The sequence below is a fragment of the Strigops habroptila genome, chromosome 1 (genome assembly GCF_004027225.2).
Source record: "Strigops habroptila isolate Jane chromosome 1, bStrHab1.2.pri, whole genome shotgun sequence".
NCBI lineage: Eukaryota > Metazoa > Chordata > Aves > Psittaciformes > Psittacidae > Strigops > Strigops habroptila.
The window spans coordinates 137,612,006-137,628,461 of record NC_044277.2 but is presented as its reverse complement, the minus strand read 5'-3'; the positions used below and the strand labels follow the sequence as shown (position 1 = coordinate 137,628,461).

General features: G+C 40.4%; 1 protein-coding gene across 1 annotated transcript in view; it reads right to left on the bottom strand.

The window, feature by feature from the left end:
- The window catches only part of RARB (retinoic acid receptor beta), a 309,913-nt gene that overhangs the window by 186,574 nt on the left and 106,883 nt on the right, over positions 1 to 16,456 (bottom strand). The window contains exon 2 of the mRNA XM_030495408.2: positions 6,666 to 7,167. Coding sequence (XP_030351268.1) covers positions 6,666 to 6,843 — 178 coding nt within the window. The 5' untranslated portion in view covers positions 6,844 to 7,167. The remainder of the gene's footprint in view (positions 1 to 6,665; positions 7,168 to 16,456) is intronic.

The window sequence follows — 16,456 nt, the reverse complement described above, 5'->3', positions numbered from 1 at the left end:
AAGGAAAACATAATTTGCAATACTCTGCGGAAGCGTATTTCCAGCCTTAGGTAAGAAGGCATTTGGTTGGGGAGTTTCCTTGCTTCGGGGCCCATAAGGAGGGAAGAAGCAATTCTCTGGCAGCTCCTATTAGGCTTCCAAACGCCAGGCTACTTCAGACTACAGCAGGTCCACGAGGGATGCACAGAGCCATTATGAAGCATGTGCCAGAATTACGCCATGCACTCCCCCTGCCAGAACAGACAATTTCTAAATTCGGCTTCCTCCCAGGAAGCACATTCCTGTCTATACACACCCAGAACTGATTTCTTGCAGATTGGCATCCTGCCTCCTAAAATCCAATGGACTGTGTCCACAGGGTGCCAAGGATTCACCATGGCAGGGCTGTGCTGAGTCAAGAAGCACTCTTGTTCCTTTAGAAAGTGGCACTACTGAAAAAAGAAGCTCTAACATATAAAAATAACTTTAATTTTTTTGCTAGTTTCAGATTAACTAGAATTACAATGTAACCTAGTTTTATTAACTGAAGCATGGATGCTTTCAAGCTGCACAAAGAGTCCAACCAGGAAAAAAACCCCACAAAGCAAACAAATGGAAGAATTGAAAAGAAATGGTGGTTTTCAAGGTCATGAGTGATATCTGCAGGGTATCATCTGGACATTGCTCCTCAGACTTGCCAGCATGAGGCAACACTGGCTGTAGCTAAGAAATCTGATACTGATATTCTGTTTATTCCCCTCTTTCTGAATGCAAACACATGTTCTGTCTTTTCAACAAAGATGTGCAACACATGCACTGAATAGGTACATGGGTAGTTTTCAAAGCCATCTGTTAATTGCAGATACATGTAAATATCTATGCAGCAAGCCTTCCTAGGGAGACAGAACTGGGGAAAAAGAGGGAGACAGCCACACTAGAATTAGAAGGCATGAAAAAGCTCAACAACATAATCAAAGCAAGGTTGATTATTTTTTTCCTAATTCAATACAACTATTATAATATTATTTTAGACAATTCCAGAGTGCCAAGGAGTGCTGAGGTTTTTTCTTTTAGTCCATTACAGACAGCACTTGCCTCAGTAACTATGCCAAGGGAAGAAAATCCATCACGTATTAACCACACTCCAACCTCCGACAGAAATATTTCCTATTTTGTGAAGTAAAAAAGAGATGTGGGAGTCCTTGACCTTCCAAGTAATTAAGGGAAACAGAGACATTCTTGTTTTTATTAGAGACACACTAAACTATTTGAAAATAATTTGAATAGCTGGAGAATTAGTGTATTTGCCTGTTCATGAGTAGTGCACATAGTTTAGAGTTCTCTTGGGGGCAACACATCGTAATGAATATCTGCTATTCATATTTAATGCAATCTGCCAAAGAGTGCTTTTGGGAGGACTTTCTGTGTCAATATAATGATTAACAACAGAACTGGAAAAGTAAATGAATTCCTGCAATGGGTGGAGCTGGCAAAAATATCTTGCAGTACTACACCAGTAACACTGGATTTAACTCTAGCCTTTTAATGATACCAGTGGAAAATCCATTTCCCAGGGAATAAGAAAAAAGGCAAGCAATATTTAGTTGGGGTTGAAGTGGTAAGTAACCAGCAATAATGGAAGGAAAAACAATTCCAGCAGAAAACAACCCCTAAAACAATCATCTGCCTGGCCTGAGCATGTCTGAAAAGCCTGAGATGCAACCCTGACTACTACCTATAATTACTATTTACATAGCACAACCCAGAAGTAATGCTGCAGTTAGTTCCTTGTCTACCTCTTCCAGTTCCTCAGATGATCTTACTTTTCACACATTTTCTCCTGAGATTTACATAAAACAGAATATAAAGTCTCTTATTCTTTACAATGCACTTTTAAAATACCCCAGACAGAAAAGTATGGAAAAGCTTGGCTAAAATACAGTGAATTACCTTAGTATGGATTTTTCTCCTTGACATCCCAACAGCCTTTCTAATAACACATTCAGATTATTTTTCTTCTTTTTTTTTTTTTTTTTTTTTTTTTTTTTTTTAACTATTTTGATGAAGCAGTCTTACTAAGTTTATATAAATTCCAGGACATTCTTGCATCGGGCTCACCGCTCTCCCCTGCCCCCTTACCAAGCTACTCCTACTCCTTCCTTGCAACAAATAAAGGCAGAATATTGAGGATCCAAAGGCTCCTTGGCCAAGGACCTAAGGACCAAAATGTGGCAGGGGGCTACAGGTATAATATGGGGTTGCTCCCATGGACTACACACATCACCCCATTCAAGCAGGATGCCTGAAGCAGGATACTCAATCCAAGCAGAAACAGAACAATTGACAATCAAAGTGGTTTACTATTTAGTAGCTCCCACATTGGTTATTGTGCAGACCCTACTTTAATTTCATCTAAGAGAGATCTCAAGGATTGCTTTCATCACAACATTAGCCCAGATTAAATTTTTTCCTCCCAATGCCACGATCTCCAGCTCAAACCAACTGGCTTTGTTACGCAGCTGTCTTTACCCATGTTAAACTAATTCTGTAATACTTGTTCTGGTGAAGTAACACTACAGAAACCAGTCTTACAAAGAGACGACTAATGAGCAGCATGGCTTCATCGTCCCCATGCTGAGATTCGCCTGTGAAACTGCGACATCACTGTGTGGGTTTCGGTTCCATCAGCCATAACATAAAGACAATTTCATCATCAGGTTTCAACTCAGTGGATACACTACGATGATCTGCAGGGCTTTTACATACCTTCCCAAATTTCGGGTGGTGCTTCACTTTGTTAGGTGTTTTTGTAGTCTGTTTTTCTTATTTAAGATCTATTTTTATAATTAGTCTTGTTCTAGAAATTAAGAGCTGCAGTTACATCCACAACAGATGCTTTATAAGGAAGATAAACTCTTCTTAAGCTTGTATTCTCACATCGTGACAGCTGCCTTACTGGTCTCTGGCAACAACATTATCAGCATTAGGCCTCATGATGGCGAGATGCGCCCCTTCTTACAGGACTGATGAAGAGCAGTGCCACCCAGATACCAGAAACTCCTGTGTGTGCCTGCATGAACGCTACCTGCCTGAACCCAAGATGCTTTTACTTTAATAAAATGTTATGTAACAGTATTTATCCATATTTATTTATTCGTCCCTCAAATATTTCACTAAAGTTTAGTGATTTTCCTGTTGGAAACATGCCAGGCTCTGCAGGACTTTTGTTAAGCATCCACTACCCTACAGCTGCTCCTAGTCCGACAGAGAGCCAGACCCTGTTGGTATAGGACAGGCTGGCACACCACCCAAAAAGCTTGGGAATGCCTCCCATTTTGCCTTCTCTTACCATTTCTAAATGAGATAAGCAGTAACCGCCTGAAAATTAATAAAGATTGTTTCAGGAGTGAAGGTGTCTGCTCTGTGCTGTATGGGGTAATACACTGGTAGGTAAATCAATTGGACTTATAAAAGTAACTATCTTCTTGACCATGGTCTCATTCAGTGCTAATGCACAGTTCATGTATGTGTAAAAGTGATATTTTTTCTTCTGACATCTTTAGCACCATGACCAGTATTTTGAACTACGTATCTCAGTATAAAACAGAAGCCAAGTCACGGGTCATGGAGGCAACACAATTATTAGCATCAATGAAACTAAATCACTCCATGCTGAAATGCTTACTGAAAACCCCTTTTGCTCACAAAATTCATACATCTAAAATACTGTTGTCTGTTTAATGGGACTGGAGATACGTACCCCAACTGTAGATTAAGATAACTTAATGCAACTTGATACAAGGTTATCTGCCATCATGGAAAATTTAAAACCAATACAGAACAAAATAGAATAGGACAATAATATGAAGGCTTAAATGACTGTAATTTTGAACAAAAGCTGTTGAACTGCATTGTTTAAAGAAAAAAAAATAAAGACATCTTCATAGCATTCCTGTTCAGTAAAATCATTTCTATTGGATTTTGTATGAATGGAAAGAACCTGGAAGATAAATAGTACAATAGCTTCGAGCATGTAGAGAGCAGTGGTTTGGCCAAACCTTAATTCCTTCAGGTCTTCACAAGCAAGATCTATATTCTTCCATCACCCAGTATAAGTTCTAACTTTAACAGAGGCCATCAATCACTTCATTGCAAAAGCAAAAAAAAAAAAAAAAAAAAAAGAAGAAAAAATACAAAAAAATCCCCAATGAAGAACAAAAACCTGAAATAGAACCCAAAGCTCAACTCACTTGCTTCCAAGAACCTGTCTCTATAACTTCAGTGACATTAACCTCAGTCTCCAGAATCAGAAGTCTACAGGTTTTTAAACAAGACACTGTTGCCACCAAAGGTAAGAAAAGAAAGTAGCAGAAACAAGAAGAGTCATCCTGCAGGGGACTGTGTCTGAAAAGAAATTTGAATTTAAGTCACCCCCTTCCCTATCTTGCCAATTTTGGCTGGTATTTCAAACACCTTGAGCTATGCACCACAGCTGCCAGCCTTTCATGCTCAGTCAAAGTAAACCAGTGCTGCAAAGCACCTCAACAAAAATACTGCCCTGAAAATGCTGGGGCCAGAGCATAAAGATGCAAAGCCAAAGATTCAGATGTAACCACTTATTTTACATATTGATAGAAGTTCATACTTAGCACTAATTTTTGAAAGACTGAACACCAATTGGTTTAATAATCATTAATAATGCATCTGCAACACACTCAATTGCACAAGAACAACTCATGGAAAATAAAAACTCTGCATTAGCTGATCACATACATTTGGTATTTACCAATGTATGCCTTGGAAAAGTTTCCCAAAACTAATAACACCTTCAACAGGTGGTTGTTTTTCCAATATCAGGGGATAAATTCAATATGGTATTCTGATAAATAACCAGAATAATTTCTGGCAGGATTGTAGACTTTCTGGCTGAATGTGTCTTATTTTTCACCTCCAATAAAGATAAAACTCCCTGCAATAAAACACTGCAAATAAAAGCCTGACCTAATTACACTTCTTCCCATATGTGACTGGATGAAAACTGTCCATATAAGTGGGGAAAAAGAGAGGCTTTACTTCAAGACTGCCCAGTCTTCAAGTATGCATGTGTGATACAGTGAGATACAAAGCCAGAATTAGTAGTAGGAATCAAAAAGCCCACAACTTTACTCTTCTGATGTTTTGTCTTCACTGTGGTTTACCATTCATGTTTAGAACTCTAACTTTGCATGCCTTCTGTTGAAAGATGTATTAGGGGCACTGCCATAACAGGTCTCCTTTTCCTTTAGTAGAAAGTGTAGTTGTTTGGTAAATGTCCTGTTCAGTCAAGACCTTCTCACATTGAACAATCATAGCAATGAATTTAGACAAGTGCCTTCACAATAAACTGACCTGCAAAACTGTACACATTCTGGTTTTCCAAACATAGGTGATAAACACATCGGTCTGCCCACTCCAGAGATGTCCATGCGATGCTACTGAAAGAGTTTATACCTGGGACAGCTTTGTTTGGAGCACTTAAACATATATAAAACAAAGAGCAAAAAAAATGTGTGTTCGTCATAAAATGGTGAAAAAAACTTGCCCAGCCAATACACTCAGCAGTGCTGAAAACATGAGAGTGCTGCATGTGGAACTGCCCTGGTTCTGGCTGGGATAGAGTTAATTTTCTTCCTAGTAGCTGGTATGGTGCTGTGTTTTGGATTTAGTGTGAGAACAATGCTGATAACACATCGGTGTTTTAGTTGTTGCTCAGTAGCGCCTTACCCTGATCAAGGACTTTTCGGTGTCTCATGCTCTGACTGTGAGTAGAGGCACAAGAAGCCAGGAGGAAGCAGAGACAGGACACCTGACCCAAACTAGCCAAAGGAATATTCTATACCACAGCACATCATTCTCAGTATATAAACTGTGAGAAGCTGGCCAGGAGCTGCTGACCGGAGACAGGCTGGGCATCGGTCAGAACATTGTGAGCAATTGTATTGTGCATTACTTGTTTTTCTTGAGTTTTATTTCTCTCTCTTTTGTTGTCTCAATTTTCATTACTATTATTATACTTTGTTTCAATTATCAAACTGTTCTTCTCTCAACCCACAGCTTTTATGTTTTTCCCCCCCAGTTCTCCTCCCGGTCCCACTGGGGATGGGAGGTGGGAGCAAGCAGCTGTGTGGTACTTCGTTGCTCATGACAGGAACTCAACCATAGACTCAAGGGCTCAGTCTGCAGCCATAGCAGCTCACAGCTACTAGCTGTCCACTGGGCTGCTCTTCACAAGCTGCCCAGGAAGAAAGCAGTTACTTACAGAAGGGAATGAAAGCAATATTAATTACTGCACAACTTAAAGAGATTTCTGTACTGAGGAACCATCACTATTCATGAACACACAACAGCTAATACAGAGCACTGGATTCTGCAGCTAACATGATAATACAGAATATACCAAAATCCATAGCAGGATTTATGAGCCCTGGTCTCCACAGCTTTGGTGTGTCATATAGTTGCATGTTTATTTGTGTAAAAACAAGATTAAGTGAAAATGGTATTTCAAAACAAATGCATGCTCTTTGCCCAAGTAAAAAACATGACAGATGAACAAGTGCAATTACTCTTATAATAATTTTGGAATGAAAATCATCAGCCTTTGTTAGCAGAAAACCAGTCATTAAAAGCTATTAATACCAAGCACTTACTTGCAGGGGATGGGGTGCTGCATCCACTAGTTGGTGGGTGAGTCTGGAGTCCATGGAGGGAAGGGAGTGACAGTCCACCAATGACTGGAGGAAAAAGTAATGGATATGGCGCTGCTGGATAGTGAGTCATATGTCCATTCACTGCTGGTACTGGACATGTGCGGCTACTGGTTGTCATGTTAACACCTCACAGTGTATAAATATTATGTTGCATCACTCCAGGCCAGCAAATAGATATCTCAACTTGTGAATCAAGAGGGTTGTCAAGCCTACAGGTACGGCTTGGACTGGATTGCGTGATGATGAAAAGGTAGCTCACTAGATCAGATTCGTCCTATATTTCATCGCTGTTTCCTACTGTTCTTATTTTCAGGACATTCTTGTTCTGCAAACTGTGGACAGAAAAGTCTTCTTACTCTAGGTATCAGGGCACAGTTCAGTTGCTTACACAAATGTTTCTCTGGGAGGTAAGCTGCTCTCTACAGATGCATACTGATACGGTCTGTGGAAAGAAGAAAACAATATATTGATTATACATATTTTTAATATACACAAGTAGAAAATTCTTTTATCCCATTGCTACTTTTGTTGAGTGATCACTTATTTTTCAGTGTCCTATAAGATCAGCTTGATGGTTACCTGGGGGTAAAATTCTCACTCTACTGAAGCTGACAGCAGAACACCCATTAACTTGATTTCGCTGCCTGATGTGTTACACCAAAAGCAATCTCCAGTCAGACGCGATCTTGTTTTGGAAACAGCCAGTTTTACAACAGATACATCAATAATCACCTGAAATACTGATATAGTGGGGCTTTCATGTACATGAAAGCTTTCAGTTTCCCCATAGAAGGTACAAAATGAATGACACTGAGGCAGCTTTCTGCTTGCTTCAATGCCAAGTGTCTGAGGGTGATTTTGTACTCAGCTGTTAACACACTAATTGGTTTACCAGTGATTGTTCCCACAAAGGACAGTTAGTTAATCTCATTATTACTTAAGAGATATCTTACTAACCATTCTCTCTATTTGTGTGTGTTGGGAGTGGGGGGAACTGCCTCTATCGCCAAATAAACAAGCACCCATCATTTCATGATCTGTGTGAGTGACATGACAGACAGGCAATACACTGCTCCTGTGCTCTGCTAGGGAACTCACTCACTCCATAAACACCATCTTCAAAGTCATCCAGAGCTAGTGTTTTACCCAAATGGTTGGCACCTACCGAGGGGTCCTCATTTTCTCCATCTGTGTACCAAAAGCCTCAGGCCAAGAACAGGGCGCTTCCTGGGCAGCTTAAAGGACTTTGTTTCCTGATACAACATGCTATAACCTTGCATTTGCTACAGTCAGCAATCACTATCAACATCCACCGCTACACAGCATTTTTATTCCTAATTCTTTGAAATTATAGCCTGAAAGCAAAGGCAAGAAGATTTTTGGGTGGGAAAATAAAAGGCAGGGGTGAAAGGACTTGTCAAGGTCACAAAGCAAAATTGATGCGAGAGGAGGGAAACTGTGACAACGCAGCGTTGACTATTACTACTGCGACTCAGTCTACTAGTTGTCGGTACGAATTCAAATGAGCAAGGAAAAAAAAGTAAAGAACCAATCCTGCCGAATGCATATGTTTGCCTGTCAGAGAGCAGCGGAGTGTTTCTGCTCTGTGCGGAATACCAGCAAAGGTTACCAGCTGTGCATGTTTTCAGACAGCAATTTCTGCTGAGTGCAGCCTGCTTGGGGATAACAGAAATGTAGCTTGTAAGTATTTGATAACTGTGTAAATTATGCACAAAATACCTTTAATGCAATGGAGACAGACATATGCAGAGATGAGACTGTAACATGGGTATAGTGAGCTAACACACAGCTGTTGTGCATGCAGAGCACAAGGACCACGCGCTTGGAGACCAGTGAAACCAGGCAGATCTTTTGAGGAAGCCTCAACATCCAAAATATATTGATTCATTAACAACACAGAAAGAGATGAACCATCACAGGTGACTGTTTTACCTAGCTAAAGCTTTACGATGCTTAAGAGGCAGGGAAAGCCAAGTATCAAAGGAACACATAAAGAACTAATGTTTTCTAAAGCAATTCCAAAAAAGCTGGCAAAAACACCACACTTCAAAACGTTTGGTGGGGGGGAGGGAGGTGAAAAGAGGAAAAGAGGGGAGAGATGTTGATGAAAACCAGCCCCAGACATCTATGCATTAAATTAACCACAGAACAAGGTCACCTATTTTTAAATGATGTTGGCTTTGGAAATAAGGTTTCTCTTCTAAAACTAACACCTTCAATTATGTATCTGTTAGCCAGAGAAATGCAGAGCTCATCATAAATTATAAAAATTCCCAGAACCACAACATCCGATATATTTGTATATTTAAGTGACAAGTATTCAGAAAAGAACCAACTCTTCCAGGAAAGAGAGAAGAAAAGGGCAGTTGGGGAAACTCTTTGGTCCTTTCCTCACCACTGGATTAACATGTTCTGTGATGTACCCAGTGATGACAAAATGCAGCAGTATTATAGCTCCTCAGTATGCAACTCCATATGAAATACCTAACAGAGCCAAAACTAGATTATAATCCCATAGATCTGCATTCTTATAATTTTGTGAAGTATAATTATATACTGAAATTACTACCAGGAAGCAAGTTTTCTTGTCTTACTCCAAATCACACTCTTTTCACCCCTCGTGGTGGGAAATTTCCTGCTGATAGCTGTGTTGGAGACAATCCTTCAGAACTTGTTCTCTCCAACGTTCTCCAGAACTTTTCTCTCTAAATAAAGGCAGAGAGGGAAGACAGTATAAAAGGTATGATACTCTAAACTGTGTATCGTTTGACTCCAAGTAGTGTCCTGAAGGAGCTGCAGGGCGTTATAAATGTTCACATGGCTGAATACAATGGTCGAGGAAGAGAATCATAGGCAGATGCCTACATTCCAGCAACTCCAGCTTCATGTAGAGAAGCAAACACCATGTGTGTTCTGTGGTTACCAAGGGACTTTAAGTTACCAGCTCTGCTAACAGAGATTACAGACCCATCACCTGCACCACTGCACAGCAGAGGACATCACAAAGTAGAAATTGCTGCAACATGGCAAACCCAAATATCAGTTGTCTCCATTCATGCTAGTTCCATGGCACTAAAGGTAACTCCTATGGCACTTCACTCATGTTCATGCCCTTCAACTCACTGATAAGCATCCCAGCACTGGACACCAGCCATTCATGTCTAGGCTGCAGATGGTTCCTAGATGAAAACATCTTTTTTGCTCAACTAAACGTGCACCACAGTGCAAAACACTGTAAGACACTGTATGGGTGACAGCTATGAGGAGACTTTCCTTTGCTGTCACTTGCTACAGTAAGTGCCCCACAACTGAAGGAACTCTCTGGACTGTGACACTTGCCCAGAAGCAAGCCCCATCCTTTCCATGCCATGTGGACCTTGAACATACTCTCCTCTGACTAACATCTGGACTCCCTTGAGGAGGGAGCTAACGAGGTGACCCTAAACAGGACAGGAAGAGCCAGCTCAGGAACAACCCCAGAAGGAGCAAGCCAAACTGGCCACAGAGTCACCCTGAAGGTAACTGAATGCCCATTCATGCAAGGCAACAACACTGATTTCTGCCCTGTACACACTGAAACAAAATTTCCAGAAACTAGCTGTCACTGAAGCACTTCAGAAGATCCACCTAGTGTAGGATGACAATCCTCTTCCATTAGACTTGTCCTTAGAGACTGTTCATAAGTAGAAGGCCCTTCCTATTAACGGCATGGAAAAGGATCATACAGAAAAGTTTCTTTGAACACTCACCAAGAGATGATCACGCTGTGCACTACATCACATTGAACAGTAGCCAATGACTCTTCTTCGACAGAACATATGCCTCTTTTTTGTTTTTTATAGGCCTTTTATTGACTTGACTTCAGTGATACAGCAGATGGCCACAGGGGAAGGAGACTACAGTAGCTCTAGCACAGAACAGACAGAATATTTATCAGCTGCAGCTAATGCAGCAGGTGTACCTGTCTCTTCCACATTTCTTCTTGGTGTTTGTGTAGCTGAGCAGAAGCTTAAACCCACAAATTTTCACATACAAGCTCCAAATTTTGCTGGATAAACAATGACCCAACTTCTCTTACTGTCTCAAATTCCCATGCATTTTACACAGGCTTTACTACAGAAAACAGCTTTGCTTTCCACACATCTGTCAGTTCTCCTAGAGTGTATTAAACAAATTAATTCTCATTCATTATATTGTTATTTAGCTTACATTTGGTAACAATTTTTGGTATTATTGCAACATAATTCATCCTTCTGAATTCTGTACTTGCATAAGATTTTATTTGACTTCATAAAATCCTTTTGCTGTTACAGGTGACTTTGACGCACATCAACAGCTGGATAGGCAAGAAGCCAAGCCAGGAGGCTTGGCCCATAGTCCTATACCAGCAGGAAGGTTATGCTCTGTCCTCCTTTCTGCCAACACCACCCCAATGGCACATTCCTCTTCCTCCCTTCTCACTGTCCATAGCAAGGAATTAAGTTGTCAGTGTTACAAGTAGAGCAGGATTTTTGCCTTCTTTTTCTTCCCTTGCTTCTGAAAAGGACTGTGGGGAGCTCTGCCCTACCTGTGGCAACGCTTGAAATTCAGCAGTTTTAAGATACCCACAACTGTGGCACCCAGCAAACTTTTAAACTTAAATCCACTACCCCTTCACCCTCCCACCACAGCAAACCACTGCTGCCCTTCTTCTACAACTGGGGGTGAAACCACAAACACAGGAGATGCATGCTGACATGAGACTGTGCTCTGTGGAGGACTGGGCTCGGGAATTTGATGCTCCAAGCCCAAGTCAGCAGACTGCAGCACGGTTGTCCCCAAAGTTTCCAGGCTCACAGAGGAAGTCTTTTCTAAGTTCATTTCTCATTCTCTTACCACTGCTAAAAATCCCCCACTCTCTTAAATCTTTCTCTAACTCCTAAAACAGGAACCTCTGCACTGTGAGTGCAGCCTGGGCAGTAAGACAGGAGACGCAAGTTGCTCCTCTCCCAGCAACAAAAACAATTCCAGAGGAATTTTGCATGCAAAACTTTTCAATGATATATTATATCTTTTCCCAAAGGACAGAGTTGATGGAGTCCTTATTTATTAGATAGCTTTGAGACATATTCTACTGCTGTTTTCAAAACAAGTCAGGACCTAATAGTTTCAAGAACCCTTACTGTATTTAATGTACAGTTGTATTGAAATCCCTGATTATGCACATGCTTTCTATTATGCTAGCTGATGGTGTTGCATTGAGTAGTACTGAATAATTCAGCAGATTTAGCACAACTCAAGTGTAAATCAGATACAGTAACATGATAACCTCGCTGCCTTTAAACTCTTAAAAATGCATGGAAACTTTATTTCATAAAGGGGCGTACTCTGTTTTCCTCCAGTCCTCATTGACTGCGAGATATTGCATTTTTGTTTTCTTGGCTATCCAACGAAATTTAATTAAACAATAAACTAGTTACTGTGGCAGAAGAAAAAAAAAAAAATAATAATACCCTCCCCCCCCAGCTTTTGGAGTGTTATGTTTCCTTTATTAGCATAGTGATGTGAAACTAAACAGAAAAAGCAATCTAATAACAAACGTTCCTTTGAGAAGGGCTCCGGGAGCAAAAGGACATCCACTTATTGTTCAGCCCATCCCATTGGTCCATATACGGCAATAAAGGTACAATAGAAGGAAACAGGAAACAGACTGGCACATCTGCATTATCTTATTAGAGGCTAATGGATATCTGAGAGGAACATGCATCTGATGCTGAATAGTCTGTACCAATCTCCGAAGCAATTACTCTTAATTAGTGGATTCTGTTTATAGATGGAACTTAGTGTACCCTTCTGTATCAAAGAGATGCAGGCATCTGGAGAAAGATATGGTTTTCTTAAAGGGAAAGCACTACAGCACAATGTGAGGATTGGGCTGGGGGGGGGACTGGCAAAGAAAAGCTTTCTGAAGCATAACATATTCTACTGTATTATTAATCAAAAGAGCATGCTGGTTTAAAAGAAAGAAAAAAAATAAAAAGATCATATTGTTAAACTCAAACTCTGAAAGTAAACATAGAAAGCTAATACTTGCATATGAATTATATGACAAAAACCACTTTGATGATAAGCAAATAAACAACTGAGCCTGAAATTTTCAACTGCTGGCCAAAAAGCTTAAAATAGCAGCTTAAGTCAGAAGAACAACATCTGCATTTTGTATCTGCCAAGTCTGCAGCCAAAAAAAGTAAACCACTCTATATGACCAGATGCATGAATAAAAAAGAAAATGCATGAAACAGAACTTCAAAGTCAGTTTATTGAAAAGCAGATCTGTAGCCTTTACATCCCAGAACCACAACTGACATATTTTCAACTATAGGTGCAAGACTTATGGGAGGAAGGAAGATAAATTGTTGTAACAGAATTAAGACACTCTTACTACATCACTTTTCCTACATCTTGGTATGCAAGATAGCTGTCTACTGGGTGACAGTGAATTCCTTTTTGTCATAAAGCTGACACTTGCAAAATGGGTTTGTGTTTTATTTGTTTGGGTTTTTTTTCCCTTAGATTGTTAAAAGACAATTAATGTAATTAATGCAGTTGTTGTTTATTTGAAAATCCTACTGGGAAGTAGGGAAGTATAAAAACGGGGAGGGAAGAAGCTTCTTTTTTCCCCCTAAGCAGCTATACTTTGTATTGCCTGCATTGCAAACACGCACTGATATAGGCCTGGAAAAAGCAAATCTAAATCTGAAAGGAGGAAAGGAAAAAAAGGATAGGGGAAAAAAAAAAAAAAAAAAAAAAAGTGAGACACAATGACACCCATTTATTTACACACCATACAACAGTACCCTGCTGTGCCAGCTATTGATTTCAGTGGAACTGAGAGTCCATGTTGGAGAGTAGCAGCTGTGAGTACATAGCCTGAATCCTCATATGGGAACAATACTCTATAAGCAGAATAACCTATTTCAGCCAACCTTCACTTATAACATTAAAAACACACAGAGCTTACATTTCAAAATCTGAAAGGCGCTAGTTATTTGTTCTACAAAGGTTTTGGGGGAGTTATTAATATATTTCTGCTAGCACGACGCTAGCATAGTGAACAGATGTGAAGGATTGAAAATCCATGCTTTGCATGGCTGTTATTCTAGAGAGATGTTAATTCTGTTCTATATTAACCATATTTAAGATCCTCCCACTGCATTGGGAAATATTTCATTCTTTCCTGTTATCTTCTGGTTTAAAGGACTGTTTGTAACTGAGGATGGGGTTCTGGGGGGGATTTTTTTTCTCCCCTCCCTCCCCCCCCCCTTTTTTTTTTTTTACAGCTATCTGCATTCCATGTTTCTTTCATTACTCAGCAGTTGCCAAAACTATACTAAGAAGCAAAGATAAATGGTTAGGTCAGGTGATGGGGTTAACAATTTACTGTGTGTACTGCTCCAAGAGCCAGATATAGTAGAATTGGCTCATGTTTATGTACAGGATGAGAAGTTGATTTCCTGTGCAGCATCTTTCAATCACCTCTGTAAGGGACTCTTGCAGTTTTCTGTGGAGAATTCAAGGGGCTTTGAATACATTTTGTGCTGGTATATAGGATACTCTGCTTGGTAACTAAATGCATTCATTATTCTGCCACATTCAAAAATCCCAATAGACTATCAAGAAGTTCTCTTTCATTTATGGAAACCAAAAGGAGGGTAACAGAGATTCCTGCTCCCTGAGTTTAAGTGAACTTTTACACTGGTTTCCCTCCCTGACTTTAAAAATTGTACCTTAATAGTTAAAATTGCTCTCTCAGTGGAATCAAACCTTCTGTTCTTGCATTGTCATCTGTCCCTTATTAATGTTTCTAAGGATGTAAACCAGTAGCTCCATATTCAGAATATCCCAAACGAGAGACTACCCCAAGGGTTACAGAGGCTTAGGAGATCAGAGATTCTCTGGAACAAACTTGCAGGTTTGGGGGTTTTGTTTGGTTTTGTTTAGGGGATTTTTTGTTTATTTGTTTGCTTTTTTCAGACCAAACCTGTTTTCGTGTTTCTGCCCCTCCCCAAACTAAAAGGGAAAAATACATCACTTAATTCATCTCACTATTCAGATGATCAACAATTTAAGCAGCACAGGGTAGCCAGCAAAAATAGCTCTTACAAAGCAGGCTGGGAACTCAAGTCACATATAATCAGAAACTCCAATACAAAGCTCTTCCCACCCAAGGTGCTATGCCTACTGCTTTAGTTTTGTTCTCCAATTATGTTTTTTTCAGGGGGTTTTCTTTGCTCCTGCACAGTTTCTCCTTATAGTTCAGAAAAACTAGATTGGACTTTGTGACCAGATTGTCCTTTACAGTCCTGTGCGCCCAACAAGATGTTTTTGATCCTACCTGCTTCTATGTGATATGGCAATCAATGAAGAGGAAAAATTATCGCTGATGTGACTAAGGAACCTATCCCTTGGGCTTCCCTCTTACCATCCAGTCAAGGCAGAGAAAAGCACTACAGATAACAAAGGTGAGCTGCAACTAGCATCAACACACTTTTAAGATTTATATAGGCCAACAGTTTACAGTAGCACCTTAAACTGACAGCATACTCATCTATCTATAAAGGAAAAGTAGCATCTCTGATCAAGTACAGAATGGAACATGCTCCCAGTCCAGCAAACAGATCTTCCATTAAAGGTCTTCCCCTTAACTAGCACTTAACTGAACCTTAGTAACAGGGCACCTCAATATAGCATCGCATTGATTGCCAGTCAAAGCAAGTTTTTCTGAGAAGGGCTCTTGGAAAGAGGTAGGAGGCCAGGGGAAGGGAGACTGGGTAAGAAAAGAAAAACCACATCCTGCTGCAGATGTTTACAAGCATGCCAATCTCTTCCCAAGTGGCATTACAGCTAGGAGGATGTAGGGGATCTAAAGATTCCCAAGCATGCTCTGAGAGTGCTCATCCTTAACCTTCTAGCTGATGGGAAACATGTCATGGTGACCAATAGCAAATACAGCACTTACCACCACTGCAACTACTAAAAGGGCCTTACACTGACTGTTTATAACCTTTAAGAGGCCTCTGAGATCAGTAAGAGGGGTCAAGTGATGTTATTGTTTTGGTGACAGATGGAAGATCCCTAGTAAATGATGGTGGCCTGGGAATCATTAAAAGAATAGAGTACTTCATCTGCTCAGAAGCTGAAGAGGGAAGCAGTTTTGGAGGGCAGCTCCTCAACAGACAAGTACATCTCTTTGGGAGACCAACACTCTATGGTCACAATGAGCACTGCAGGTGAACCACTGAAACAGAATGACAAGATACTTCATTAAAGGAGTGCAAACACATGCGAGAACAATGGTAACTATTACTTGTGACAATAAGTGAGTAGGTGCTAGTCCTAAAACCCCAAACAGAGAAGCCAGCAGTCAGGCCAGAGGCTCATCAAATGCTCTCTCAGTAGCAGGTAAGGAAGGATCAGGGCAATTTAGACTTGCAGCATCTGCTGTTAGCAAGACAAGAGATGACTGTTCCAGTACAGAAGCAAGTCTCATCTGTCTGTTCAGCCTTAAAGGTATCTTCCTGAGAAGTCTTGGTCTTAACAGAACCATCACAATAAAGCAAAGTAGCACACAGTCTCCTTCCCTGAGGTCAGTTGGGTAGTCTTCCTTTGCATGGACCCATATGGGATATCTTTAGTGGTACAAAGGACAGAACCTGGTAGTTGAATTTAGC